We start from the raw sequence: 27,187 nt of genomic DNA, 5'->3' as shown, positions 1-27,187 counted from the left end.
ACAGCTCACTGCAGCCTCGACCTCCCAGGCTCGAATAATCCTCCCACCTTAGCCTCCTGAGTAGCTGAGATTACAGGCATGAGCCACTGCGCCCAGTAACTTACTCTTGCCTGTAAAAATACAGCTCTGAAGTGAAGAAATCCGAGGCGCCACATCAAGGAGGCGAAACCGGAGTCCACAGGAAGCCAGCCCCACACGAGGAGTTTCAAACGCTAAGGATCCTGACAGGGAAAAGTTATATGAAGCAAGAAAGGCAATTTAACGTGATAGTTTATCATATGAATGTTTCATTCTTAAAAATGAACAAGCTCTATTTATAATGCCCATTTGGAAATGAATCCATTAAAAAAAATCAGTAGATCAGCACTTATTTTAATTACTGAGATAGAGTCATACTTGCCCTGGGGTATATGTTATCATCACACCACCGGTGGATATTTTAATCCTAAAATTGAGACAGAGTTCACTTAAACATTTAAGGCTCGAGTTTCCTCTGTACAGTGTGGAGGTGATTAAAAAAAATTATCCCTAACATGAAGATTTTTCATCCAGTTAAAAAAGAAATACTTTAAAAACGACCTGCTCTTCCAAAACATGAAGTTAACTTGGGGTGTTTCTATGATATGACAAACTAGGCATAATCCTATCTCAGAATTGTTGAGTAGAAAATTTATGTATTAATACTTTTGTTAAAATTCAACAGCTTGAGTGTGAAAGAATCCAGAGATCTCACACTGAAAAAATACTAACACAGCTCATATATAAATTACTTACCTGCCAGGCACGGTGGCTCATGCCTGTAATCCCAGCACTTTGGGAGGCCAAGGCGGGTGGATCACCTGAGATCAGGAGTTCGAGACCAGCCTGGCCAACATGGTGAAACCCCGTCTATACTAAAAATACAAAATTTAGCCGGGCATGGTGGCACGTGTCTGTAATCCCAGCTACTAGGGGGGCTGAGGCAGGAGGATCACTTGAACCTGGGAAACGGAGGGTGCAGTGAGCCAAGATCATGCCACTGCACTCCAGCCTGGGCAACAGGGCGAGACTCCGTCTCAAAAAATAAATAAATAAATAAATAAAAATAAATTACTTACCTATAAGAACAATTATAGAAGGAATCTAAATGGGGCGATTTTAACAAACCAGGCAAAATATCATATATACCTGAATATAAGGTAATTCCAAGCCATGAGCATAAGACTAAGGCAGTTACTTTATTTTGAACAAGGAAGTGGCATAAGCAACTCAGTGTGTGCCCCTTAAGGTGAGAGCTCTTCCCCCTACCACTCCCCACCCCAAGGCATCATTTTGGAGAAAAAAGTGTCTTCTATCTGGCTAGCTGTGTTATCTATGATTGCACCTTCTTACACGGCAGGCACGGCATCACGTCCAGACGAGCATCTAAGGAACTGCATTTGGGGAGATGAAACTTTCATTTGGGACTCAGCTGAATACATGAACTAACACAGGGCCATGGACCCACTAGTCTTGATTGAGTTACAGAAAATGAAGGTGACTCTTTACACTTTCAAGTTGCTTTCTAGATCCTTTCATTACAAAATATTCTGATCAAATAATCTTACAAAGGAAAGATAACCTAGCCTCAAGTCTATCCTCTAAAAGCAAAGAGAAAATGATAGATTTTCTGCTCAGTCATCACATTGGGGACCTTTGCAAAGCACGTGTTAGTTCCCAGGCAGCACTCCTAGGCCGTCTGTGCCAGAAATTTCATGTACTGCCCACGGGCTTCGAAATGGTCAGCGGGCCGGTTGTATGCTGTCCACACCGGTTCTCCCACAAATAGCCGCATGGCCTTCGCATAGTTCTGGAAAACAGACAAACACACCCAGCATCTCATTAAACCAGCCGGCCTTCTACTTACTTTTATTTATTAACATATCAACTTATTAACATTAATTGCTATAAACACTTTCCTTGCTATTTTTATTCTGTGTCTTTAACAATTTAGGCCACATTTTATTCGTGGAAGGAAAATTTGTATCAGGTGGTGCAGCTGGCACTGCCTGTCCTCACGTGCCAGGTAAGAGCATCTGGAGCTGAGGCTCGGTGTTGAACTCCGCACCTCCGTGCTCTCTGTAGAGACACACAATTAGGAAAAGCACCGGCTCCAGCCCCATGTACCCTCCACCTCCTCTCCGCCTCGTTTGGCTACAGTTTTCCTAAGAATTAGCATCAGGGCCCACGTGTTGCTGGTGGGCAGGAGAGGACAATTTGGCGACATCCGTCCAAACTCAAAACGCACGTGCCTTTTAATTCAGTTTTCACTTTTAGGAATTTACCCTACAGAAAAACACACATAAGTGCAAAATAAGGGTATTTATTACAGCACTGTTCACAAGACCAAAAATTGGGAACGATGTATATACTCATCATTGGGGGTCAACAACTCGCTGAAATAAATTAATGGTTAAATACAGTAGAGCATGTCCAGTGCCAGAGTACTGTGCCGCTGTAATCAGGGCTGAGGCTTGTAGGTACTGATATGAAATGGTCCCCAGTGAACATCACATAGAAAAAAGCAAAATGTAGAACCATGGGCAGAGTCCGCTGCCTCCTGTTTGAAAAGGGGGATAGTAAGAATCCTGAGCAGGCTGGGCGCGGTGGCTCACACCTGTAATCCCAGCACTTTGGGAGGCCAACGCGGGTGGATCACTTGAGGTCAGGAGTTCGAGACCAGCCTGGCCAACATGGTGAAACCCCGTCTCTACTAAAAACACAAAACTTGGCCGGGCGTGGTGGTGTGCCCCTGTAATCCCAGCTACTCAGGAGGCTGAGGCAGGAGAATTGCTTGAGCTTGGGAGGCGGAGGTTGCAGTGAGCCGAGATCGAGCCACTACATGGCAGACTGGGCGACAAAGGGAGACTCCGTCTCAAAGAAAAAAATAAAAATATTGACTGACATGAACTTGGATATTCATAAAGTCACTCTAAAAATAATTTTTTTAACGGAATACTGGTTACTTTCAGGGAGAGAAACTGGGGGGCTGGGAACGGGGGTCAGAGGGAGACCTTTCACCAGGTCCCCTTTCATATTTCTAAATTTTAAACCATGTGCATTTAGTATTTATTCAAAAATTATACTTAGATCTCAGCATTACCCCAGTCGCCTCCAGTGAACCCCAAAACTACCTTATCTGTGTTTATTGCCAATCCTGACTGGACTGCATTACTGTTCAATTCCAAAACTGAAATGTTTTTAAAAGTGACAGTGTGGCAACATGACAACCCTACAGGCGCCTCACCACCAAGCACGGGCTGGGGTGACAACCCTACAGGCGCCTCACCACCAAGCATGGGCTGGGGTGACAACCCTACAGGCGCCTCACCACCAAGCACGGGCTGGGGTGACAACCCTACAGGCGTCTCACCGCCAAACACGGGCTGGGGTGACAACCCTACAGGCGCCTCACCACCAAGCACGGGCTGGGGTGACAACCCTACAGGCGCCTCACCACCAAGCACGGGCTGGGGTGACAACCCTACAGGCATCTCACCGCCAAACACGGGCTGGGGTGACAACCCTACAGGCGCCTCACCACCAAGCACGGGCTGGGGCAGGGCCAGGCTCATGGGTGTGTACCTGCCGCCGCCTGTACCTGTCCCCGCCTGGGTATGAAACGCACACCTGTCCACCAGGATCGCAGGCAGGGGCCGCGGAGGCTGCCACGGAAGGACAGCTGTCACCTCAGACATCGCCTGCGGCTCCACAGACTCTCCTTGAAGCACAGGTCGAGGAGTCCCGAGCCCAGCAACCGCACTTGGAGTCTGCGGAAGCCACGCAGTTCAGCGGCAGGGATGCCACAGCCAGGGCCACCACACACGCCAGGCTTGGGGAGAAAGCACAGCGCTCCCACCTTCTCGTCCACTGTGAAGCGGTGATAGATCCCCGCGGGGAGCGTTATCATGTCTCCCTTCTCCATGAAGATCCGAATCCACTTGTCCTCCTTGTCCCTCACATCGAAGTACCCACTGCCATCCAGGATGTAGCGGATCTCATCATCCAAGTGCAAATGCTCCTCGTAAAACATCTTAATCTAGCGCAGAAGGAACATTCCTGTGAGTCTACCAGAGACCTGTCATGCAAGCTCGCACCCACCCACTCAGCAGCCTGAGCCTTTGGTGGGCCAGAGCTGAGATGAATGGGATTTCTCTCCATAAACATGAAAACTATACTTGCTAAGAATTATTTTCCTAACAGTATAAGGGCCAGAGCTAGAATATTTTATGAAACCTGTCAACAAATGGGCAGTAACTGAAAGTGAACAGACCTGCAGCAAAGGTTCTGAACACTTCACACAGGCCAACTCACCCAGCCCGCACAGCCCCACGAGGTGGCTGCTCTATCAGCCCCATTTTACAGGTGTGGAAATGGTGGCACAGAGAGGCTAAGTCACTGGCCCAACCTCACACAACGAGACTGCCCCAAAGACACCCTGGCCCCGTGCTGTCACCCACCCAGTGTGCTGCACACAGCAGTCATGAAACCACAACACACACGGTGAGTGAGAAGCCAGTGGACATTGCAGGGAGGCAGGCACAGACTCCACAAGCATTTTCTATGTCTTCACATTGACTTTTGTGTATTTTTTTTTTTTTTAGGTGGAGTCTCGCTCTGTTGCCCAGGCTGGAGTGCAGTGGCACAATCTCAGCTCACTGCGACCTCCGCCTCCTCGGTTCAAGCGATTCTCGTGCCTCCCAAGTAGCTGGGATTACAGGTGCCTGCCACTATGCCCAGCTAATTTTTGTATTTTTAGTAGAGATGGGGTTTCAACATGTTGGCCAGGCTGGTCTCGAACTCCTGACCTCAGGTCATCCACCTGCCTTGGCCTCCCACAGTGCTGGGATTCCAGGTGGAAGCCACCACGCCTGGTCTGACTTTTGTGTCTTTCTGAAAGTGTTTTCTTCCTAATATTTTATAATAAAAATATTCAAGTATGCAAAAACATTGATAGTATTTTACAGTAAATATCCATACCCCCTTCACCAAGACTGTGCCCTTATAATCTGATTCTGCCTGCACTGTTCATATCTCCACACCTCCCACTCGGGAGTGTTTTAAAGCTCCATATATATATATATACACACATACACACACACATAAAAGACAGGGTTTCACTCTGTTGCTCAGGCTGGAGTGCAGGGGCACAATCATGACTCACTACAGCCTCAAACTCTGGGGCTCAAGAGATCCTCCTGCCTCAGCCTTCCCAGTAGCTGGGACTACAGGCGTGCACTACCATAACTGGCTAATTTTTTAAAAAATTTTTTTCTAGAGACAGGGTCTTACTATGTTGCCCAGGCTAGTCTCAAACTCCAGGCCTCAAGTGATCCTCCTGCCTTGGCCTCTCAAAGCACTGGGATTACAGGCATGAACCACTGCCCCCAGCCTACCTTGTTATGTGTTACAAAATCATAAATAAAATGAAAACAAGATTAGGAGGAAAACCTTAAATTTGAAATCAATCTATTCATAGCCACACAGAAAGAAAAGACAAACGGAAATAGCTCTTTTTTTTTTTTTTGAGATGGAATTTCACCCTTGTTGCCCAGGCTGGAGTGCAATGGCGCGATCTCGGCTCACTTCAGCCTCCGCCTCCCAGGTTCAAGCAATTCTCTGCCTCAGCCTCCCGAGTAGCTGGGGTCACAGGCATGATCACCACACCCGGCTAATTTTATATTTTTAGTAGAGATGGGGTTTCTTCATGTTGGTCAGGCTGGCCTCGAACTCCCGACCTTGGGTGATCCGCCCACCTGAGCCTCCCAAAGTGCTAGGATTACAGGCGTGAGCTACCGCACACAGCGACAAACGGAAATAACTCTTGAACATATTATTTTGACTACATCCTCAGGCTAAGACAGAAAAACCGCAACCCAAGCTTAGGTTGCACTCAGTAGGCCTCTGCTTGTCATGGTCTGGGTGCAGCCATGCTGATGCTGTTATGTGTGTTGTGGGGATTGAGAGGATGGGAAAAAATATTGATATGACTGGGAGCCGGGCTTCTCACAGTGAGAGGAAAGATACAAATACTGATGAGGAAGGCAAAGGAAAGCCCTGTGGATTTAACTGGAATTAGAGGTGTCTGAACTACTTGACATACACACACACGGACACATGTGCACTGTCACACAAGCACACACACTCACATGCTAGCATTCACACACAAACCTACACACACACACGTACACGCTCTCACATGCGTACATTCACACATGCACACACGTACACACTCGCATGCATTCACACACATGCACACACATAACACACTCACTCATGTGCATTCACACACATGCACACATACACACGTACACTCACACGCACATTCACACACTCACATGCACACACACGTACACACATGCGTGCATTCACACACACACATGCACACAGACGTACACTCACACGTGTGCAGTCACACTCACATGCACACGTACACACACGTATGCGTGCATTCACACAGTCACATGCACACATACACACGTACACACACTCTCACACGCATGCATTCACACACAGGCACAGTAGTCATCCCATCCACAGAAAGCACCTGAGCACAGTGATTCCACAGGGCACTCCCATCCAAGTTTCTAAGTGCCAGGGCTAGGTGCCAGGAAGAGCAGCTGACCCCGCCAGGAAGAGCAGCTGACCCCGCATGAGGTCGGGAAAAGCAGGAGGTGGCCTGGACACACTGTGGGTCCAGAAAGTAATGGGCTGGGGATGCGTCAGGGGACAGAAGCCAGCTAAGGAGGCTGCTGCTTGCCAAGCCTGAGGTCTGGGACAACGTGAAGATCAACATAAATCCCAGCAAGAATAGACCCTAGACCAACAAGTGAAACAAGGCCTCGAGCCCCAGTGGATGCCGAGTGAAAAGAGAAGAAGGGGACACGCCTCCTGACAGTGAAAACCAACCCCTGGGTGAGCGCCATTGCACGGCCATGACAGTCACAGCCCACAAAGGCAGGAATCATTACAACTTAATGAAAAACGCTGAGTGAAAGTTTGAGGGGAAATGGGATATTCATGGTCTAAAAGTAACTTTCCACACATTTCTTACTAGTTACAGAGGAAAAGCAAAAGAACTTCCCCATGGAGAGCCTTGACGGACGCCGGCTTCACCCAGGGCACGCTGACATCAGCAGTGAGGGGCCCTCAGACACGCTTACTCACAATGCCGCTGCGTAGGAGTCCCGCTGCAAACACACGACCTAACACCGAGGAAACCAGTGGCAATCACAAGATAGTCAGAAAATAAGTTTATTTTAGAAAAACAAAGGATAAGCCTGTATCAGCAAGAGGGTTTTATACCAGGAGAGAAGTAATTCCAGAAGACAGCAATGATGAAGCTAATGTAACTTACAACATCAGCAGCAGGCCAGCCTCTGCTATGTGAGATAAAACGTGGCTAAGAGGCCGGCTCATCTAAACTTCCACGTCAGAGTCACACCATTTACATCCACCAGAATCTAATGAATCGTAGGGCACTCAGTGAGAAATAAAGACAATATGTGGACTCTAACCAGCAAGAATCATTTGACATAGAGAAAAGGAACTCAAACCACATGACAGATCTATTTTTGAACAATTTCCACATCGTTAAGCTCTTCTGCTCTTAGTTCTATCTGGTATTGTTGGTTCACCAGTGTATGTTTGTATTGTTGGTTCACCTGTGTATGTTTGCACTGTCGGTTCACCTGAGTATGTTTGTATTGTCAGTTCACCTGAGTGTGTCTGCATTGTTGGTTCACCTGAGTATGTCTGCATTGTTGGTTCACCTGTGTATGTTTGCATTGTTGGTTCACCTGAGTATGTGCATTGTTGGTTCACCTGAGTATGTTTGCATTGTTGGTTCACCTGTGTATGTTTGTATTGTTGGTTCACCTGTGTATGTTTGTATTGTCAGTTTACCTGCGTATGTTTATATTGTTTGTTCACCTGCGTATGTTTTCTAAAGAGCTTAGAAGTCACCACTCCATCCTATCAAGCAAAAGCAGAACAAACTGAAAAACCAACTCTTTTTAAATCTGTAAGAGAAGCGAAGTCATAGAGCAAACCACCGCCCCTCACACTGGAGACAGGCAGACAGAAAGATCCACACCTAACCAGAGCAGAAACCCCTGTGGGAACCAGGGCTGGGGTTGAGAAACCCAAACTGTACTTGACCAGTTGGGGGCTCAGTGTAGACAAGTCTGAGAGCTAAAAAAAACTCCAGACCCAGTCATCAGGGGCCTCACACTTTTGTAAATTTTACCTGCAAAAGCTCTACTGGGTCCCAACAGTGAATATCAGGGAAAAATTCCCTGTGCTTCTGGCAGAGGGAGGGAAAGGGGGCCATTCTGAAGTCTATCAGGATACATCTGAAATCTCTTCTTATGAAGGCCTCAACTCAGGAGAGCTCAGCCAGCCAGATCCCAGCCTGCTGGGCTTTCATGAGAGCCTGACCTGGGTGAAGGGAAACACGCAACTCCAGCCCCTCCAGAACTCCATGTTATGGACTGAATACTATGATCCCCCTCCCCTGGGCCCATGGGCTGAAACCCTACCCTCTAATATGGTGGTATTAGCAGGTGGTGTCTTTGGGAGGTAATTAGGATTAGATAACGTGATGAGGGTGGAGCCCTCATGAATGGGATTCGTGTCCTTATAAAAGTCCCAAAAGAGCTTGCGTCTTCTACCCACCATGTGAAAACACAGTCATCTATAAAGCAGGAAGCAGCTCTCACAAGACACCAAAGCTGCCGGTGTCCTGACCTTGGGTGTCCCTGCCTGCAGACTGTGAGAAATAAATGTTTGTTGTTTAAGCCACCCAGTTTATGGTATTTGCTTATGGAAGCCTGAGCTGACTAAGACAGGAGAGGAAGGGAAACCCAAGTCCAGCCGCTTCCAGCCATCATGTCCCACTTAAAGGAGGGAGTCTGAGAAACGCTGGTGAAGTTCACAGCCCAGAGGCACAGGCTGACTACAAGACTGAGACTGTCCTGGCTAATGCAATATGAAGAAATATAAGGCATACTGATTAGAAAGGAAGAAATAAAACTCCCTTTGCTCGCAGATGGTATCACTGTCTAGGTAGGAAATCCAAAAGAATCAACAAAGAAAAGCTCCTGGAACTAACAAGCAATCATGGCAAGTTTGCAGGATACAGGGTTAATACACAAAAGTTAATCACTTTCCTATATACCAGAAACACAGCAGGTGATATTTGAAATTAAAAACACAAAACCATATACATTTGGACCCCCAAAAATGAAATGCTTAGGTATGAATCTAACAAAATATGCATAAGATCTACAAGAAAACTACAAAACTCTGATGAAACAAATCAAAAACTAAACAAATGGAGAGATATTCCAAGTTCATGAATAGGAAGACTCAGTAGTGTTAAGATGTCCATTTTTCCCAACTTAATCTATAGGTTCAGTACAATCCAATTCAAAGTTCCAGCTAGTTATTTTGCACATATCAGCAAACTGATTGTGAAGTTTATCTGGAGAGGCATAAGACCCAGAATACCCAACACAATATTGAAGAAGAACAAAGTTGAAGAACCAACACTACCTGACTTCAAGACTTACTATCATGCTATAGTAATCAAGACTGTGATACTGGTGAAATAGTAGAAAAATAGACCAACTGATCTTTGACAAAGGACCAAAGGCAATACAATGAAAAAAAATAATCTTTTCAACAAATTGTACTGAAACAATGGTAAATCTACATGCAAAAAAATTACTCTAGACACAGACCTTACACCCTTAACAAAAATTAAGATAATATGGATCACGGGCAAGGTGCAGTGGCTCACACCTATAATCCCAGTGCTTTGGGCCACTGAGGAGAGAGGAGCGCTTGAGGCCAGGAGTTTGAGACCAGCCTGGGCAACACAGAGAGATCTCATCTTTGCAAATTAAAAAAAGAAAAAAAAAAAAAAAAAAGCCAGGCATGGTGGTGCACGCCTGTAGTCCCAGCTACATAGGAAGCTGAGGTGTGAGGGTCACTTGAGCTCAGGAGATTAAGGCTGCAATGAATGATGATCATTGACTCATTAAAAAAAGTCTCTTAAAAATATTTTTTAATGATTACAGACCTAAATATGAAATGCAAGACTCAGCTGGGCACAGTGGCTCACGCCTGTAATCCCAGCACTCTGGGAGGCCGAGGTAGGTGGATCACCTGAGGTCCGGAGTTCAAGACCAGCCTGACCAACATGGTGAAATCCCGTCGCTACTAAAAATACAAAAATTAGCCGGGCATGGTGGCACGCACCTGTAGTCCTAGCTACTCAGGAGGCTGAGGCAGGCAGGAGAATCGCTTGAACCAAGAGGCGGAGGCTGCAGTGAGCAGAGATTGCACCACTGCACTCCAGCCTGGGCAACAGAGTGAAACACTGCCTCAAAAATAAATAAATAAATAAAATACAAGACTATAAAACTTCTAAGACAACTTCTAAGATAGGAGAAAATCTAGACAACCTTAGGTTTGGCAATGACTTTTTAGATACGGCACCAAAGATACAACCCATAAAAGAAAGAACTGATAAGCTGGACTTCATTGAAACTAGATTTTCTGTTCTGCTATCAGGAGAATGAAGACAAGCCACAGACTAGGAGAATGTATTTGCAAAAGACATATCTGATAAAGGACTATTATCCAAAATATACAAAGAACTCTTAAAGTTCAACCATAAGAAAACAAACAACCTGATTAAAAAATGGGCCAAAGATCTTAACAGACACGTCACCATAGAAGATGTACAGATGGCAAATAAGCATATGAAAATATGTTCCATGTCATATGTCATCGGGGAATGCAGATGACAACAAGGAGATACCACTCTACAGCTAGAAGCATGGCCAGAATCCAGAACACTGACCACACCAGAGGCTGGGAGGGTATGGAGCAGCAGGAGTTCTCACTCCCTGCCTGCCGATAGGAACAACTGGGACAGTCAACTTGGAAGACAGCTTGGCAATTTCACATAAAACTAAACATACTCTTACCATATCATCTGTGATGGTTAATACTGAATGTCAACATGATTTAATTGAAGGATGCAAAGTATTGATTCTGGGTGTGTCTGTGAGGGTGTTGCCAAAGGAGATTAACATTTGAGTCAGCGGGCTGCGAAAGGCTGACCCACGCTTAATCTGGGTGGGCACCATCTCATCAGCGGCCAGCACAGCTACAATATAAAGCAGGAAGAAAAATGTGAAAAGAATAGACTGGCCTAGCCTCCCAGCCTACATCTTTCTCCTGTGCTGGACCCTTCCTGCCCTTGAACATCAGACTCCAAGTTCTTCAGTTTTGGGGCTCGGTCTGGCTTTCTTTGCTCCTCAGCTTACAGCCAGCCTATTGTGGGACCTTGTGATCATGTGAGTTAATACTTAATAAGCTCCCTTTTATAGATATCTCTCTGTCCTATTAGTTCTGTCCCTCTAGAGAACCCTGACTAACACACTATCCAGCAATTGTGTTCCTTGGTATTTACCAAAAGGAGCTTATGTCCACACAAAACTTATGTCCACACAAAACTTATGTCCACACAAAAACCTGCAAAAGGATGTTTACAGCAGCTGTATCCATTAATTGTCAAAACTTGGAAGCAGGCAAGATGTCCTTTAGTAGGTAATGGATAAATAAACTGTGGTACATCCAGACAGTGGAATATTACTCAGCAATAAAAAGAAAGGAGCTACTAAGCCACAAAAAGACAAGGAAGAACCTTCAATACATCTTACTATGTGAAACGAGCTAGTGTGAAAAGGCTATCAACTGTATGATTCCAACTATGGGATATTCTGGAAAAGGCAAAGCTATGGAGGCAGTGAAAAGATCAGTGGTTCCCTGGGGTTGGGCGGGGAGGAATGGACCACAGAGGGTTTTTAGGGCAGTGAAATACTCTGTATGACACAAGAATGGTGGACATGTGTCTTTATACGTTTGTTCAAATCCACAGAATGCACACCACCACAGTGAACTGTAATGTGAACTGTAGACTTTGGGTGATGCTGATGTGTCAGCGCAGGTTCATCAGTTGAAACAATGCACCGCTCTGGGGAGGGAGAGTGATAAGGGGGAAGGCGGTACAGGTCAAGGGGGTGGGTGTGTATGGAAAGCTTCTATATCTGCTTCTCAATTTTGCTGTGATGTTAACGCTGCCCTAAAAAATAAAGTCCAATAAAATTTATTTTTATTTTTATTTTTATTTTTATTTTTTTGAGACGGAGTCTCGCTCTGTCACCAGGCTGGAGTGCAGTGGCGCGATCTCAGCTCGCTGCAACCTCCGCCTCCCTGGTTCAAGCGATTCTCCTGCCTCAGCCTCCCGAGTAGCTGGGACTACAGGCCTGCACCACCATACCCAGCTAATTTCTGGATTTTTAGTAGAGACAGGGTTTCACCATGGTGGCCAGGATGGTCTCGATTTCTTGACCTCCTGATCCACCCACCTCGGCCTCCCAAAGTGCTGGGATTACAGCTGTATCCACACTGAGCCACCGCACCCGGCCTTATTATTTATTTATTTTTTATTTTTTGGAAAAAATTGTTTTAAACTGAAAGCATTCAGAAGCAGAGAAGCTGAAGGAATCCTTAACAACAGATGTGCACTACAAGAAATGTTACACGAAGTCCTTCAGGCAGTAGGGAAAGAATGTCAGACAGAAATATAGACCCTAACCACAGAACGAGGAGCACTTGGAATGATAGCTACACGGGTAATTAGAGAAGATTTTCTTCTTATTATTCAAATCTCTACAAGGTAACTTACTATTTAAACAAAAGTAAAAACAATGTACTGTGGGGTTTATAAAAGTAAACTGGGCTGGGCACAGTGGCTCATGCCTGTAATCCCAGCACTTTCGGAGGCCGAGGCATGCAGATCGCTTGAGCTCAGGAGTTCAAGACCAGCCTGGGCAATGCAGTGAGACTCTGTCTGAAAAAAAAAAAAAAAAAGTATATTGTCTGAAACAATGGCACCAAGATGAGGGGGAGAAACAGAAGCTCAAGCTGTGCCAACATTCAGAAGTGCAATAATACTTGAAGGCTGGCAGGTCGGTCAAGGATGGAACTTCCAGTTTCTGGTTGGACACGTAAAGCACTTGGAAGTCTCACTCTACTTCTTAGATCCAACAGAGAACTGAAGTTGCAGGACAAATTACTACCCTGAATCTGGAGAGAGAAGCGGACACACAGAACCACAGCCGAGATCAGTTTCCCAGGAGCCATGAACTGGCAGGAACACTTCCAAGGCAATTTGGACAAACTGCTGGAGGCTGAGTGTGGACTAGCTTGAGGGCGAGATCCTGGGCGCCTTGTATCACAGGGACACTGCACTTTCATGGGTTTGCACATCCAGAAGCCCCCACCTTGTTCTCACAATGAAGATCCGAGAAAAATCCCTTCACATATCAGGCAATAAAAGGGAAAAAGGAACCATTTTTAAAAACCCCCAGAACTCTGTCCATAACAAAAACCAGGGGAAACAACTTTACCGGAGCCTTCTCTGTCATGGGGGAAGGGCAGCTGGCCAACTCCAGCCCCCTCTAGCCCAAACGAACAAAAAAGAGGCTAAGAAACACTTCTGAAGATCAGCCCAAAAACTCAGGCCCAGTAAAAGACTAAGACCCCTAATCATAAGCCTAAGATTATAGAACACTTCTCCTCCCCCACGCCTCACCCTCACATCAACAGGGCTCCAGAACAATAAGTGAATTAAAGCTGCAAGAAATAAATCTCCTTACAAAGGAGTTTTTAGGAAAGCAAAGACATCCAGGGCAGACAAAACAAAACAAGGAAACCGAAGCCTCTGGCATCTACAGCTACAGCAAACATTCAACACAGCACAACTTCTACCCAGATAACGTAACACGTCCCGTGAATGGCCTCTTCACCTCAGCTCCTATTAACAGATACAGCATATCAGGCTATCAACCAAAATAACAAGGCATGATATAAGGTGAGAAAAAAAATATGTATGAAGAGACAAAGCAAGCAACAGAGACTGACTGGGACATATCACATATTTTGGAATTATCAGATAGAGAACTTTTTAAATTATGGCTATATAGCAAGGGTGATATGGTTTGGCTGTGTCCCCACCCAAATCTCATCTTGAATTGTAGCTCCCATAATCCCCACGTGTGGTGGGAAGGAACCAGTGGGAGGTAATTGAATCATGGGGGCGGTTTTCCCCATGCTATTCTCGTGATAGTAAGTTCTCATGAGATCTGATGGTTTTAGAAGGGGCTTTCCCCTTTGTTCAGCTCACATTCTTCTTCCTGACACCATGTGAAGAAGGATGTGTTTGCTTCCCCTTCTGCCATGATTGTAAGTTTCCTCCCCAGCCCTGCAGAATTGTGAGTCAATTAAACTTCTTGCCTTTATAAATTACCCAGTCTTGGGCAGTTGTTTATAGCTGCATGAGAACAGACTAACACAAAGGGCTCTATGGAAAAAGTAGACAACATGCAAGAACAGATGGGTAATATAAGCAGAGAGAGGGAAGCTCAGAGAGAATCAAAAGAAAATGCTGGAGATCAAAATCACTCTAACACAAACAAAGAATACCTTTGATGGGTTCATTAGTAGAATGGACTAAGCTGAAGGAAGAATCAGCAAGCTTGAAAACACGTCCATTGAAACTTCCCAAACTGAAATGCGAAGAGAAAAAAGAATGGGGGGCGGGGATTGGGGGAGAACAAAATAGCCCTGAACTGTGGAACAATTATAAAAGATGTAACATATGTATAAATGGTATAACAGAAGTAGAAGAAAGAGAAAAAAAGTGAATAAATATTTGAAATAATGTCCACAAATTTTCCAAAATTAATGACAGACACCACACAGATCCAGGAAACTGAGAGAACACCAAGCAGGATAAATGCCAAAATATCTGTACCTAGGCATATCATATTAAAACTGCAGAAAGCAAAAGACAGAAAACCTTGAAAAAATTTTTTCAAAGGAAAAAATGCACCTAATCTATAGAAGAAAAAAGAAAAAGAATTACATCAGACCGTTCCTCAGAAACTATACAAGCAAGCAAGAAAAAAAAAAAACTACCAACCTAGCAATCTGTATCCAGCAGAATTATCCCTTAAAAGTGAAGAAGAAATAAAGACTTTCTCAGACAAACAAAAATGAAAAGAATTTGTCACCAGTAGACTGACCTACCTTGCAAATAAATGTTTACAGAAGTTCTTCAAATGAAAAAGAAAATTATATAGGTCTGAATCTCAGATCTCAGTAAAGTGGAAAGAGAGAATAGAAATAAGAAGAAAACTAAAATCTTTTATTTCTTTGTTCTTCATTGATCTAATCGATAACAGTTTATTCAAAGTAAAGTCAGTAACAATGTATTAGGTGATTATAACATATGGAGAATAAAATAAATAACAGCAATGTTGTAAGAGATGGGAGGGAGGAATTGGGAATACTCAGTTATTGGGTAAATGTATACTGTAAACTCTGAGGCAACCACTCAATTTTTTTTTTAATGATAAGCTAAGAGGAGAGAAAGCAGAATCATATAAAATGTTCAATTAAAACCAGACAAGGCAGAAAAAGAGGGGAATATTTAAAACCAACAATAGGCCGGGCACAGTGGCTCACACCTGTAATCCCAGCACTTTGGGAGGCCGAGGCGGGTGGATCACGAGGTCAGGAGATCGAGACCATCCTGGCTAACACGGTGAAACCCCATCTCTACTAAAAATACAAAAAAATTAGCCGGGCATGGTGGCGGGTGCCTGTAGTCCCAGCTACTCAGGAGGTTGAGACAGGAGAATGGCATGAACCTAGGAGGTGGAGCTTGCAGTGAAGCAAGATCGTGCCACTGCACTTCAGCCTGGGCAACAGAGTGAGACTGTCTCAAAAAAAAAAAAAAAAAAAAAATAGCAAAGAACAAGCACAACAAATAGAAAACAGTCCCAAATACGGTAGACATTAATTCAACTGTATTAATAACCAATTTAAACATGAATGATCTAAATATACCATTAACAGAAAGAAACCATCAAAATGGATTTAAAAAACTAACTATAATACATGTCATCTACAAGAAGCCCTCTCTAAATATAAAGACACAAATAGGTTAAATGTAAAAGAATGGAGAAAGATATACCATATTAACACTAATCAAAAAAATGCTGGCCAGAGACAGTGCCTCATGTTAGTAATTCCAGCACTTTGGGAGGCCAAGGCAAGAAGATCACTTGAGCCCAGGAGTTCAAAAGCAGCCTGGGCAACACAGGGAGACCCCACCTCTATGAACAATAAAAATGAATTAGCCAGTTGTGGTGATGTGCACCTGTAGTCCCAGCTACTTGGGAGGCTGAGATGGGAGGATCACTTGAGCTTGAGAGGTTGAGGCTGCAGTGAGCCATGATGGCACCACTGCATTTCAGCCTGGGTGACAGAGCAAAACTCTGTCAAAAAAGGAAGAAGGGAAGGGAAGGGAAGGGAAGAGGGAAGGGAAGGGAAGGGGAGAGGGAAGGGAAGGGAAGGGGAGAGGGAAGGGAAGGGAAGGGGAGAGGGAAGGGAAGGGAAGGGGAAGGGGAAGGGGAAGGGGAAGGGGAAGGGGAGAAAAGGAGAGGAGAGAGAGGAGGGGGAGGGGAAGGGAGGGAGAGAGGGAGGAAGGAAGGAAAGAAGGAAGGAAGGAAGGGAGGGAGGGGAAGAAGCCAAGGGAGCTATCTTAATTTTAAAAACAGCAAAATCATCAGAGATAAAGGGGGACATTATATAATAAAAAATGGGTCAATCTTCCAAGGGAACATAACAATCTTTAACACATATTTATCTAACAGCTGAGCATCAAAATATGTGAGGCTAACACTGATAGAACTGCAAAGAAAGACAGACAAATCCACTATTATAGTTGGAAATTTCAATACTAACAGTAATTGACATCCAGCAAGCAGAAAATCAGTAAAGATATAGTTGATCTGAATAATACCATCAATCAACTGTTCTTATTGGCATTCATAGATGACTTCATTCAACAACAATGGAATACCCATTCTTCTCAAGCTCACATGAAACATTCACCAAGACAGATAACATTCTGGACCATAAAACAAGTCTCAATATATTTACAAAGACTCAAATTATACAAAGTTTATTCTCTGACTACATCAGAAATAAATTAGAAACAAATAAAAAAACTAGAAAAATCCCCGAATAATTGGAAACTAACAATATCTAAAAACAAAACAAAACATCCCAAGTCAAAGATAAAATTAAAAAGTAAATTAATTAGAATATATTTAAAATGAAATGAAAATTAAAAATATATCAAAATTATCAAAATTTGTGTGATGCCACTAAAGCAGTCAGTACTCTGGGGAAAATTTACAGCACTAAACTCCCATACTAAGGAAAGAAAAACAACACTCTGCGAGGCCGAGGAGGGAGGATCACTTGAGGCCAGGAGTTCAAGATCAACCTGAACAACCTAGTGAGATTCCATCTCTACAAAAAATTAAAAAAAAAAAAATTAGGCAGGCCGGGCGCGGTGGCTCATGCCTGTAATCCCAGCACTTTGGGAGGCCAAGACAGGAGGATCACCTGAGATCGGGAGTTTGAGACCAGCCTGACCAACATGGAGAAACCACGTATCTACTAAAAATACAAAATTAGCTGGACATGGTGGCGTATGTCTGTAATCCCAGCTACTCGGGAGGCTGAGGCAGGAGAATCTCTTGAACCCAGGAGGTGGAGGTTGTGGAGAGCCGAGATTGCGCCATTGCACTCCAGCCTGGGCAACAAGAGCGGAACTCTGTCTCAAAAAAAAAAAAAAAAATTAGCCCGGCATGGTGGCACATACCTGTAGTCCTAGCTACTCAGGAGGCCGAAGTGGGAGGACTGCTTAAGCCCAGGCATTCAAGACTGCAGTGAGCTATGACTGCACCACTGCACTTTAGCCTGGGTGGCAGAGCAAAATAATAATAATAATAATGTCTGTTTCTAGAATAATAATAATAACAATGACGAAGAAAGAACTCAAATCAGTGACTTCAGCTTCCACCTAGGGAACTTGGAAAAAAGAGCAAATTAAAACATGTAAAAGAAGACAAATTATAAATGTCAGAGCAGAATCCAATGAAACAAAAAATAGAAAAAGAGAAAAATCAATGAAACCTAAAGCTTTTTGAGAGGATCAATATAATTGATAAGCCTCTATCCAGACTCAGGAAAGAGAGAGAAAACACAAATTATCAGTATCAGGAATGAGAGAAGACAGCACTACATACTCTACAGATATTAAAAGGATAATAAAAAATATTCCAAATATTTTTATGGCAATAAATTTGACAACTCAAATGAAATGGACAAATGCCTTGAGAGAAACAAACAAATAACGCTCATTCAAGAAAAAATGGGTTACCTGAATAGCCCTACATCTAGTAAAGAAATTGAACTCACAGTTAGAAACCTTCCCACAAAGAAAACTACAAGCCCAGATGGCTTCACTGGTGAATCTCCAAACATAAGGAAAGAATAATACTATCTACACATACTCCTCCAAGAAACTGAACAGGAGGGACTACTTCCCAGCTCATTTTGTGAGATCAGCATTACTCTGATATGAAATCCAAACTAAGACATTGATATAGTTTGGCAATGTGTCCCCAATGAAATCTCATGTTAAATCGTAATCCTCAATGTTGGAGATGGGGTCTGGTGGGAGGTGACTGGATCATGGGGATAGATTTCTCATGAATGGTTTAGCACCACTCCCTTGGTGCTGTCTTCACCACAGTGAGTGACTTCTCACAAGATCTGCCTATTTAAAACGGGGTGGCACTTCATTCTCTCTCTTGTTCCCATTCCTGTTATGTGAGATGCCTGCTCCCTCTTTGCCTTCTGCCATGACTGTAAGCTTCCTGAGGCCTCTCTAGAAGCAGATGGTGGTGCCAGGAAGCGGATGTTTCCTGTACAGCCTGAAGAACTGAGATGCAATTAAACCTCTTTTCTTATAAATTACAGTCTCAGATATTTCTTTATAGCAATGCAAGAAAAACCTAATACAGAAAAAATGGTACCAAGGAGTGGAGCACTGCTATAAAGATACCTGAAAATATGGAAGCAGCTTTGGAATTGAGTAACAGGCAGAGACTAGAAGTGTGTAGAAGGCTCAGAAGGAGACAGGAAGATGAGGGAAAGTTTGGAACTTTTTAGAGACTGGTTAATTGATTGTGACCGAAATGCTGATAGTCATACGGACAATAAAGTCCAGGCTAATGAGGTCTCAGATGGAAATGAGGAATTTATCAGGAACTGGAGCAAACATCACACATGTTTGCCTCAGCAAAGAACTTGGCTGCATTCTGTACATGCCCTAGGGATCTGTGGAAGTTTGAACTTGAGAGTGATGCCTAGGGTATATGGTAGAAGAAATTTCTAAGCACCAAAGTGTTCAAGATATTTCCTGCCTGTTTCTAACAGCCTATGAGCAGATGCAAGAGCAAAGGAATGACCTGAAGTTGGAACTTATATTTAAAAGGGAAGCAGAGCATAAAAGTTTGGAAAATTTGCAACTTGCCCACATGGCAAAGAAAGAAAAAGTTTTTGAGAGAGGATTTCAAGCAGGCTTGTAGAGCAACGACTTCCTAGAGAAATTTGCATAACTACAAAGAAGCCAAGGGCTGATAGCCAAGACAACGTGGGGGGGGGGGGGAATCCTCAAAGGCATTTCAGAGACCTCTTCCTAGAGAAATGTGCATAACTTCAAAGATAGCCAAGACAATGGGGAAAAAACCTCAAAGGCATTTCAGAGACCTCCTCCTAGAGAAATCTGTATAACTTCAAAGATAGCCAAGGCAATGGGGAAAAAACCTCAAAGGCATTTCAGAGACCTTTCAGCAGCCCCTCCCATCACAGAGCCAGAGGTCTAAAAGGAGAGAATGGTTTCATGGGTCAGGCTCAGAGCCCCTCTGCCCTGCAGAGCCTCAGGACACTGCTCCCTGCATCCCAGCTGCTCGGGTTCTGCTAGGGTTCTAGCCTCAGATCAAAAAGGCCCAGGTACAGCTTGGGCCAGAGCTCCAGAGGGCGCAAGCCATGAGCCTTTGTGGCTTCCATGTGTTATTAAGCCTGTGAGTGCACAGAGTGCAAGGGTTGAGGCTTGGGATTCTCCACCTAGATTTCAGAGAATGTATGGAAAAGCCTGGGTGTCTAGGCAGAAGTCTGTTGCAGGGTAGAAGCCCTCATGGAGAACCTCTACTATGACAGTGCAGAGGGGAAATGTGGGATTGAAGCCCCCTCACAAAGTCCCCACTGGGGCACTGCCTAGGAGCTGTGGGAAGAGAACCACCATCCTGCAGAACCAAGAATGATAGATTCACTGGCAGCTTGCACCCTGCACCTGCAAAAGCTATAGGCACTCAAAGCCAGCCCATGAGAGCAACCTCAGGAGCCCCTGCAAAGCCACAGGGACAGAGCTGCCTAAGGCCTTGGGAGCCCACTCCTTGCACCAGTGTGCCCTAGATGTGGGACATGGAGTCAAAGGGTATTATTTTGGAGCTTTAAGATTTAGTGGCTGCCCTGCTGAGTTTTGAACTTTCATGGGTCCTGTAGCTCCTTTCTTTTGACCAATTTCCCCCTTTCGGAATGAGAATATTTACCTAATGCCTTTACCCGCTCTGTATCTTGGGAGTAACTAACTTGTTTTGATTTTGCAGGCTCATAGGTAAAAGGAGATGAGTATCAGATGAGATTTTGGACTTGAACTTGGGACTTTTAAGTTAATGCTAGAGGAAGTTAAGACTTTGGGGGACTATTGGGAAGAGATTATTGTATTTTGAAATTCAAGAAGGGCATGAGATTTGGGAGGGGCCGGGGCAGAATAATACAGTTTAGATTTGTGTCTCCACCCAAATTTCATATTGAAATGTAATCCCCAGTATTAAAAGTGGGACCTGGTGGCAGGTGACTGGATCATGAGGGTGGATTTCTCATGAATAGCTTAGCACTATCTTCTTGGTGCTATCCTCACTACAGTGGGTAACTTCTTGTGAGATCTGGTCATTTAAAACAGTGTGGCACCTTGCTCTCTCTTTCATTCCCACTCCTGTTATGTGAGATGCCTGCTCCCTCTTTGCCTTCTGCCATGACTGTAAGCTTCCTGAGGCCTCCCCAGAAGCAGATGGTGGTAACAGGAAGCAGATGCTTCCTGTAGAGCCTGCAGAACTGTGGGCCAATTAAACCTCTTTTCTTATAAATTACACAGTTTCAGGTATTTCTTTATAGCAATGCAAGAATGGCCTCATACAGACATTAAAAGAAAAAAGAAAGAAAATATTGCGTTTATTAGTAGTGAATATAATGATACTGCTTTTCCAGGTAATCCAGGGCTCCCTTACCTTTTCTTCATAATTTGGTAGTTTATCTTTGCATATGGTTATGATGTCCATCCAGGAGTAGTTCCTCTCTCTTCGGATCTTTTCTAATTCTGGATCATTCTCATATTTGTCAGCATCCAGCTAAAAGAGTTAACCCACCACAAACAAGAGCTCAGATTAACAAGAAGATGTAGAAACATTCTCTTTCTGGATCTCCAATATGATTTTATACTCCAAATTTATCATTTGTTATTTTTTCAACCCTCAACTAACTCTCTTCATCTCCTCTAGCCATTTAATGGATTTTCCATTCTCCAAAACACCAGCTATACATACAATGGAGTTCTCTTTGATTTCTGCCTCCCTTCTCTGCAACAGTCCATCCCAGGGGATTCTTTTTCCAATTTTGAGATGATAGTCTCACCACCTCAAGCCTGTCTGACCTCTCCACAGGTCCCTCACTGTGCCCTGTTTCTCTGCCACCATCCCACTCATGAGTCTCATTGATCCTCAATGCCATCTCTTTGGTCAGTTTGTTTCCATGAGCCAAAACATTGTATGCCCTCATAGCTTGCAAATAAAACTCAAGTTAATTAAGCTGGAATGAGAAACCTTCTATCATCTGGCCCCAGCTGACTTTTCTACTTCTATCTGTTCCTGTCTCCTACTTTTAAAGAACTCTACATTCTAAACCAAATAGGATGACTGGCTATCTTAAAAATATTTGATATTTCACATCCCCACAACCTTGCTCATGACAGCTTTCTATGCCTAAAATTCCCATTCAACATTTTCATTTATCACAATCCTATCTCTATTAAGGTTCAGTTTTACTGTTCCTTCCTGATGAAGCACTTCCCTGATGAAGCTCCAGGCAGAATTCATCTCAACTCTTATTTAAAACTACTGGCAGTGAATCTAGCACACTTTATGCTTTGCAATAAACTGCACATTATATCATCACTACTTACTGAACAACAAACTCCAGTGTTGCAGGAAGTCAGGGACCCCGAATGGAGGGACCGGCTGGAGCCACGGCAGAGGAACATAAATTTTGAAGATTTCATGGACATCTATCAGTTCTCAAATAATACTTTTATAATTTCTTATGCCTGTCTTTAATCTCTTAATCCTGTTATATTCGTAAGCTGAAGATGTATGTCACCTCAGGACCACTGTGATAATTGTGTTAACTGTACAAATTGATTATAAAACGTGTGTTTGAACAATATGAAATCAGTGCACCTTGAAAAAGAACAGAATAACAGCGATTTTTAGGGAACAAGGGAAGACAACCATAAGGTCTGACTGCCTGCAGGATCAGGCAAAAAGAGCCATACTTTTCTTCTTGCAGAGAGCCTATAAACGGGCGTGCAAGTAGACAAGGTATCACTAAATTCTTTTCCTAGCAAGGAATATTAATATTAATACCCTGGAGAAGGAATGCATTTCTCGGGGGAGGTCTATAAACAGCTGGTCTGGGAATGTCTGTCTTATACGGTTGAGATAAGGACTGAGATACGCCCTGGTCTCCTGCAGTACCCGCAGGCTTACTAAGGTGGGGAAAAACTCCACCCTGGTAAATTTGTGGTCAGACCAGTTCTCTGCTCTCGAACCCTGTTTTCTGTTATTTAAGATGTTTATCAAGACAATACGTGCACCACTGAACATAGATCCTTATCAGTGGTTCTGCTTTTGCCCTTTGCCCTGTGATCTTTGTTGGACCCTTATCAGTAGTTCTGCTTTTGCCCTTTGTCCTGTTCCCTCAGAAGCATGTGATCTTTGTTAGACCCTTATTAGTAGTTCTGCTTTTTGCCCTTTGAAGCCTGTGATATTTGTACCTACTCCCTGTTCTTACGCCCCCTCCCCTTTTGAAACCCTTAATAAAAACTTGCTGGTCTGAGACTCAGGTGGGCATCACGGTCCTACTGATATGTGATGTCACCCCCGACGGCCCAGCTGTAAAATTCCTCTCTTTATACTGTCTCTCTTTATTTTTCAGCTGGCCAACACTTATGGAAAACGGAACCTATGTTGAAATATTGGGGGCAGTTTCCCCCGATACTCCAGAATATATTAAAGTACTAGTCATCGATATGTTATTTTCTACAAAGTTGACTCTAAAACTTAGCATATCCATTGCATGATATGCACAGTACTATTTGCTATGGTCTGAATGTGTCCACATTATGACACATAATATGTAATATGACACATTATATGACACGTGTCATATAATGTGATAGTATTGACATTATATATGACACAAATGTGATAGTATTAAGGGGTGGGACCTTTAGGATGTAATTAAGTCATGAGGGCAAGCCCTCATTTATAGGATTAGTGGCCTTATAAGAGACATGGAGCTGGGCACTGTGGTTTACACCTATAATCCCAGCACTTTGGGAGGCCAAGGCGGGCAGATCACCTGAGGTCAGGGGTTCGACTAGCCTGTCCAACATGGTGAAACCCCGTCTCTACTAAAAATACAAAAATTAGCCAGGCATGGTGGTGCACGCCTGTGATCCCAGCTACTCGGGAGGCTGAGGCAGGAGAATCACTTGAATCCAGGAGGCAGAGGTTGCAGTGAGCCAAGACTGTGCCACCAGCCTGGGTGACAGAGCTAGGCTCCATCTCAAAAAAAAAAAAAAAAAAGTAAGAGAGATGTAAGGGAGCAGTTTGCCCCTTCCACCACATGAGGACAGAGCAAGGAAATGGCCGTCTATGAGGACAGGATCCTTGTCAGACACTAAATCTGCTGGCACCTTAATCTTGGACTTCTCAGCCTCTAGAACTATAAGAATTCTATAAATTGCTGTTTATAAATTGCCCAGTTTAAGCTATTTTTGTCATTTTGTTATAGCAGCAGGTATTTAGTTTATTCCAAGCTAAAATAATCTTCCAATTGTTCGTATGTATGAGAAAAGGTTTTTTAGAACTCTATGTCACTAATAACAGATTGATTAAACAGATACACAAACATGTCCATATGTGTTACCTCTGTTAAAAATTATGGGAGATGTTATATATATATAATGTTAATATGGGGTGTGTGTGTGGTTTTTTTGTTTTTTGGGTTTTTTTAGAGATGAGGTCTCAAACTTCTGGCTTCAGGCAATCTGCCCGCCTCGGCCTCCCAAAGTGCTGGGATGACAGAAGCCACCATGCCTGGCCCAGAAGAGGTCATTGTTTTGGACTGAGCCCCTACACTAGGTCTCAAGATGAGACCAAACCAAAATGGAGCCACTCATGCCATATGCCACATGATCAAACTAAAACTTTAAAGAAGGAGGTGCATCTCAAACAGACCAGCTTTTCCCGAGATCAGAAGATTCCAGTCTTCCTGAGTCAGAATAATAAGGAAGTCGCTTCTGCTTTAACCCTTAGGAAAAAAGTAACCTAATGTAACTTGATGTTAACCAATCAGCTTTTTCACCTATTGTTCTGCTTCTTTGTTGCCACCCTACAAAACCCACTGTTGTGCTATTACCCTATCGAGCTCTTATTCTATTTTGTAGAATGGAGGTTGCCCTATTCACAAATCAAGAATAAAAGCCAATTAGATCTTTAACTAAATTTGTTGTAATTTTGTCTTCCAACAGCACTGATCCAGAATGGATATTAAGAAAGCATATAGGCCGGGTGCGGTGGTTCATGTCTATAATGCCAGCACTTTGGGAGGCTGAGGTGGGTGGATCACCTGAGGTCAGAAGTTCAACATCAGCCTGACCAACATGGAGAAACCCTGTCTCTACTAAAAATACAAAATTAGCCCGGCATGGTGCTGTGCACCTTGTAATCCCAGCTACTCGGGAGGCTGACACATGAGAATGGCTTGAACTCGGGAAGATGAGGTTGCGGTGAGCCGAGATCATGCCACTGCACACTCCACTCCAGCGTGGGCAAAAAGAGCGAAACTCCGTCTCAAAAAAAAAAAAAAAAAGAAAGAAAGAAAAGAAAGAAAGAATATAAAAACACACAGGACATTAAAACCACAGAGTAAACATGATTTAATTTTGATAGCCCCTTGACTCAGAGCAGAACCAGACGGTAGGAAAAACTATGAGCCCATGTAAGAATCTAAAAGATGTCTATTAAAATAAATCTTTTTATTCTTTGAATACATTTAGAAGCTGACCTGTAATCTCACTCTTGTTCTTAAAACCGTCAACTGCACAATGAAACTCCCCAAGTGTATTAATTTGAACCCTCTCGTTGTTTGGATTGTGGATAGACATTATAAGCCAAAATTTATCCTCCTCTCATTAATGGAAAACTATAAACCACTTGATTGCTTTGAAGACAGAACCCTCCAGCAAGGTAAGTATTAAACCTTATCCTAGGAAAAGACAAATACTATGTAAACATTAACATGCAAGCCCTGTTTGGCTCTAGTATGCCAATTGTCACTTTCCTCTTCTGTTATTTAGGATAGAACAAGATGATCTCCAAATAGATTATGCTGGAATATTCTATTCTATAATCCTTTCCCAAGGGAAAAAGTGTGGTGTCCGGGTAACCCTGTGTATTTCATTTAAATCACAAGAATGAAGATTAGATCCAGTCACCCCTCAGCCTATCCCTGAGGCCTCCCCTGGCCCTCTCTTTTGCAGTAAACCTTTGTTACTGCAAAACCATTTGCAAATAAACAAGGTGAGTGGATCAGGACTGGTGCTGTGCAAGCAACGGGACACCTGTGCAAAGCCTACCCCCGCCTTGCAAAGCTAGCGTTACAGAGGCAGGGCTGACACCGGGCCCGGCCGGGACTCAAGCCAGCTCCACCGCCCGCTGGAGACGCCCCCACCCCACCACCGAGCGCGACCTCCCGGGGATCCCCGACAGACCGCGGCAGGACCCCGCCTCGATCTGCTGACGCCCAGTTCCTCGCCCAGGACACTTTCAAGCGGAGTCCCCCTTCCTCCGACAGAAGAAACCCCTGGGCCTTTGACCGAGGTTAGCCAGGCAGGCGCAGGGCGTCAGACAAGCCCAACGATCCCACGAAGTCGCAGCCCGCCTCCGGCGAATCTTGCAGCCCTGCCGGCCGACAGTTTTGGCCGCTGCCAATCCCGGAGCTGCGCGTGCGCAGCGAGTACCAGCTGCAAAGCCCCTGACTTGCCAACTCCGCCGCTGAGCATGCGCAGCACACCCCAGGCAACAGAAACGGACCGCCGACCCCCACCAGCCCCGCTGCTGAGCATGCGCAGCCCACCCCAGGCGACGGAAGCCAAGCGCCGACCCCGTAAACTTCGCTACTGAGCATGCTCAACACACCCCAGGCGCTGGTAACTGACCGCCGACCCCGCAACGCCGCTGCTGAGCATGCGCAGCACACCCGGGCGCCGCGCAGGAGGCCCTGACCACCCAGCCCCACTGCTGAGCATGCGCAGCCCACCCCAGGCACCGGGAGCGGCCACGGACCCCTAATGCCGCTGCTGAGCATGCGCAGCATACCGCGGCTCCCAGGCCGCTGCCTGGCGCACGGAGGAGGCTGGGCTGTGCGCGGCGTTTGGGAGTCGGCGTCGCCCGCACGCTGTGCGAGACTTGGGCCCGCGTACCTTCCAGTAGAGCACCCCGAGCCGCCGCAGCTGCTCCAGGCCCACCGGGCGGCCGGGGTCGGGGCGGTGGGGTTGCCGCGGGTCGCCCGGGGCGTCGTCCATATACCAGGCCTGCACCATGACGCGCAGTGCGGGTGCTGTGTTCGAACCCAGGGGCCGCGCTTTCTTTTATAGGGAGGCGTGGAAGCGCATGGGAGCCGGGATTGGGCCGCGGAGGTGGAGGCAGGGCCGGCGCGGGGGAGGCCCCTCGGCTCCGCTCTTTTCGGAGTCAAAGGCATTCAA

General features: G+C 44.7%; 1 protein-coding gene across 3 annotated transcripts; it reads right to left on the bottom strand.

Annotated features, from left to right (window-relative positions):
* Positions 1 to 1,198: 1,198 nt before the first annotated feature.
* On the bottom strand, positions 1,199 to 27,187 carry ADI1 (acireductone dioxygenase 1). Of its 3 annotated transcripts, none has more exons than XM_002812328.6 (4): positions 26,906 to 27,187; positions 21,372 to 21,491; positions 3,878 to 4,057; positions 1,199 to 1,828 (listed from the first exon to the last, which is right to left on the bottom strand). In XM_002812328.6, the coding sequence occupies exons 1-4, from the start codon at positions 27,023 to 27,025 to the stop codon at positions 1,709 to 1,711; spliced, it is 540 nt and encodes a 179-aa protein (XP_002812374.2). In that variant the 5' UTR covers positions 27,026 to 27,187; the 3' UTR covers positions 1,199 to 1,708. The 3 variants fall into 3 exon arrangements, with proteins under 3 accessions (XP_002812374.2, XP_063569871.1, XP_054404418.1); XM_063713801.1 differs by lacking the exon at positions 26,906 to 27,187 and adding an exon at positions 26,365 to 26,814; XM_054548443.2 differs by lacking the exon at positions 26,906 to 27,187 and adding an exon at positions 22,322 to 26,483.

This window comes from Pongo abelii, chromosome 12 (genome assembly GCF_028885655.2).
Source record: "Pongo abelii isolate AG06213 chromosome 12, NHGRI_mPonAbe1-v2.0_pri, whole genome shotgun sequence".
Classification (NCBI taxonomy): domain Eukaryota; kingdom Metazoa; phylum Chordata; class Mammalia; order Primates; family Hominidae; genus Pongo; species Pongo abelii.
Note: the sequence above shows the minus strand (reverse complement) of the source record. Positions and strands in the feature narration are given on the sequence as shown.

Bases quoted from the DNA above. Each gene is read 5' to 3' on its own strand.
- ADI1 (XM_063713801.1), bottom strand. From the start codon at position 26,799: ATGCTGCGCATGCTCAGCAGCGGCATTAGGGGTCCGTGGCCGCTCCCG. The intron at 4,058-21,371 runs GTAAGGGAGCCC...CTTCTGCGCTAG, and splicing joins TACCAAATTATGAAGAAAAG to ATTAAGATGTTTTACGAGGA. The intron at 1,829-3,877 runs GTGGGAGCGCTG...TCTGTTTTCCAG, and splicing joins GCTTCACAGTGGACGAGAAG to AACTATGCGAAGGCCATGCG.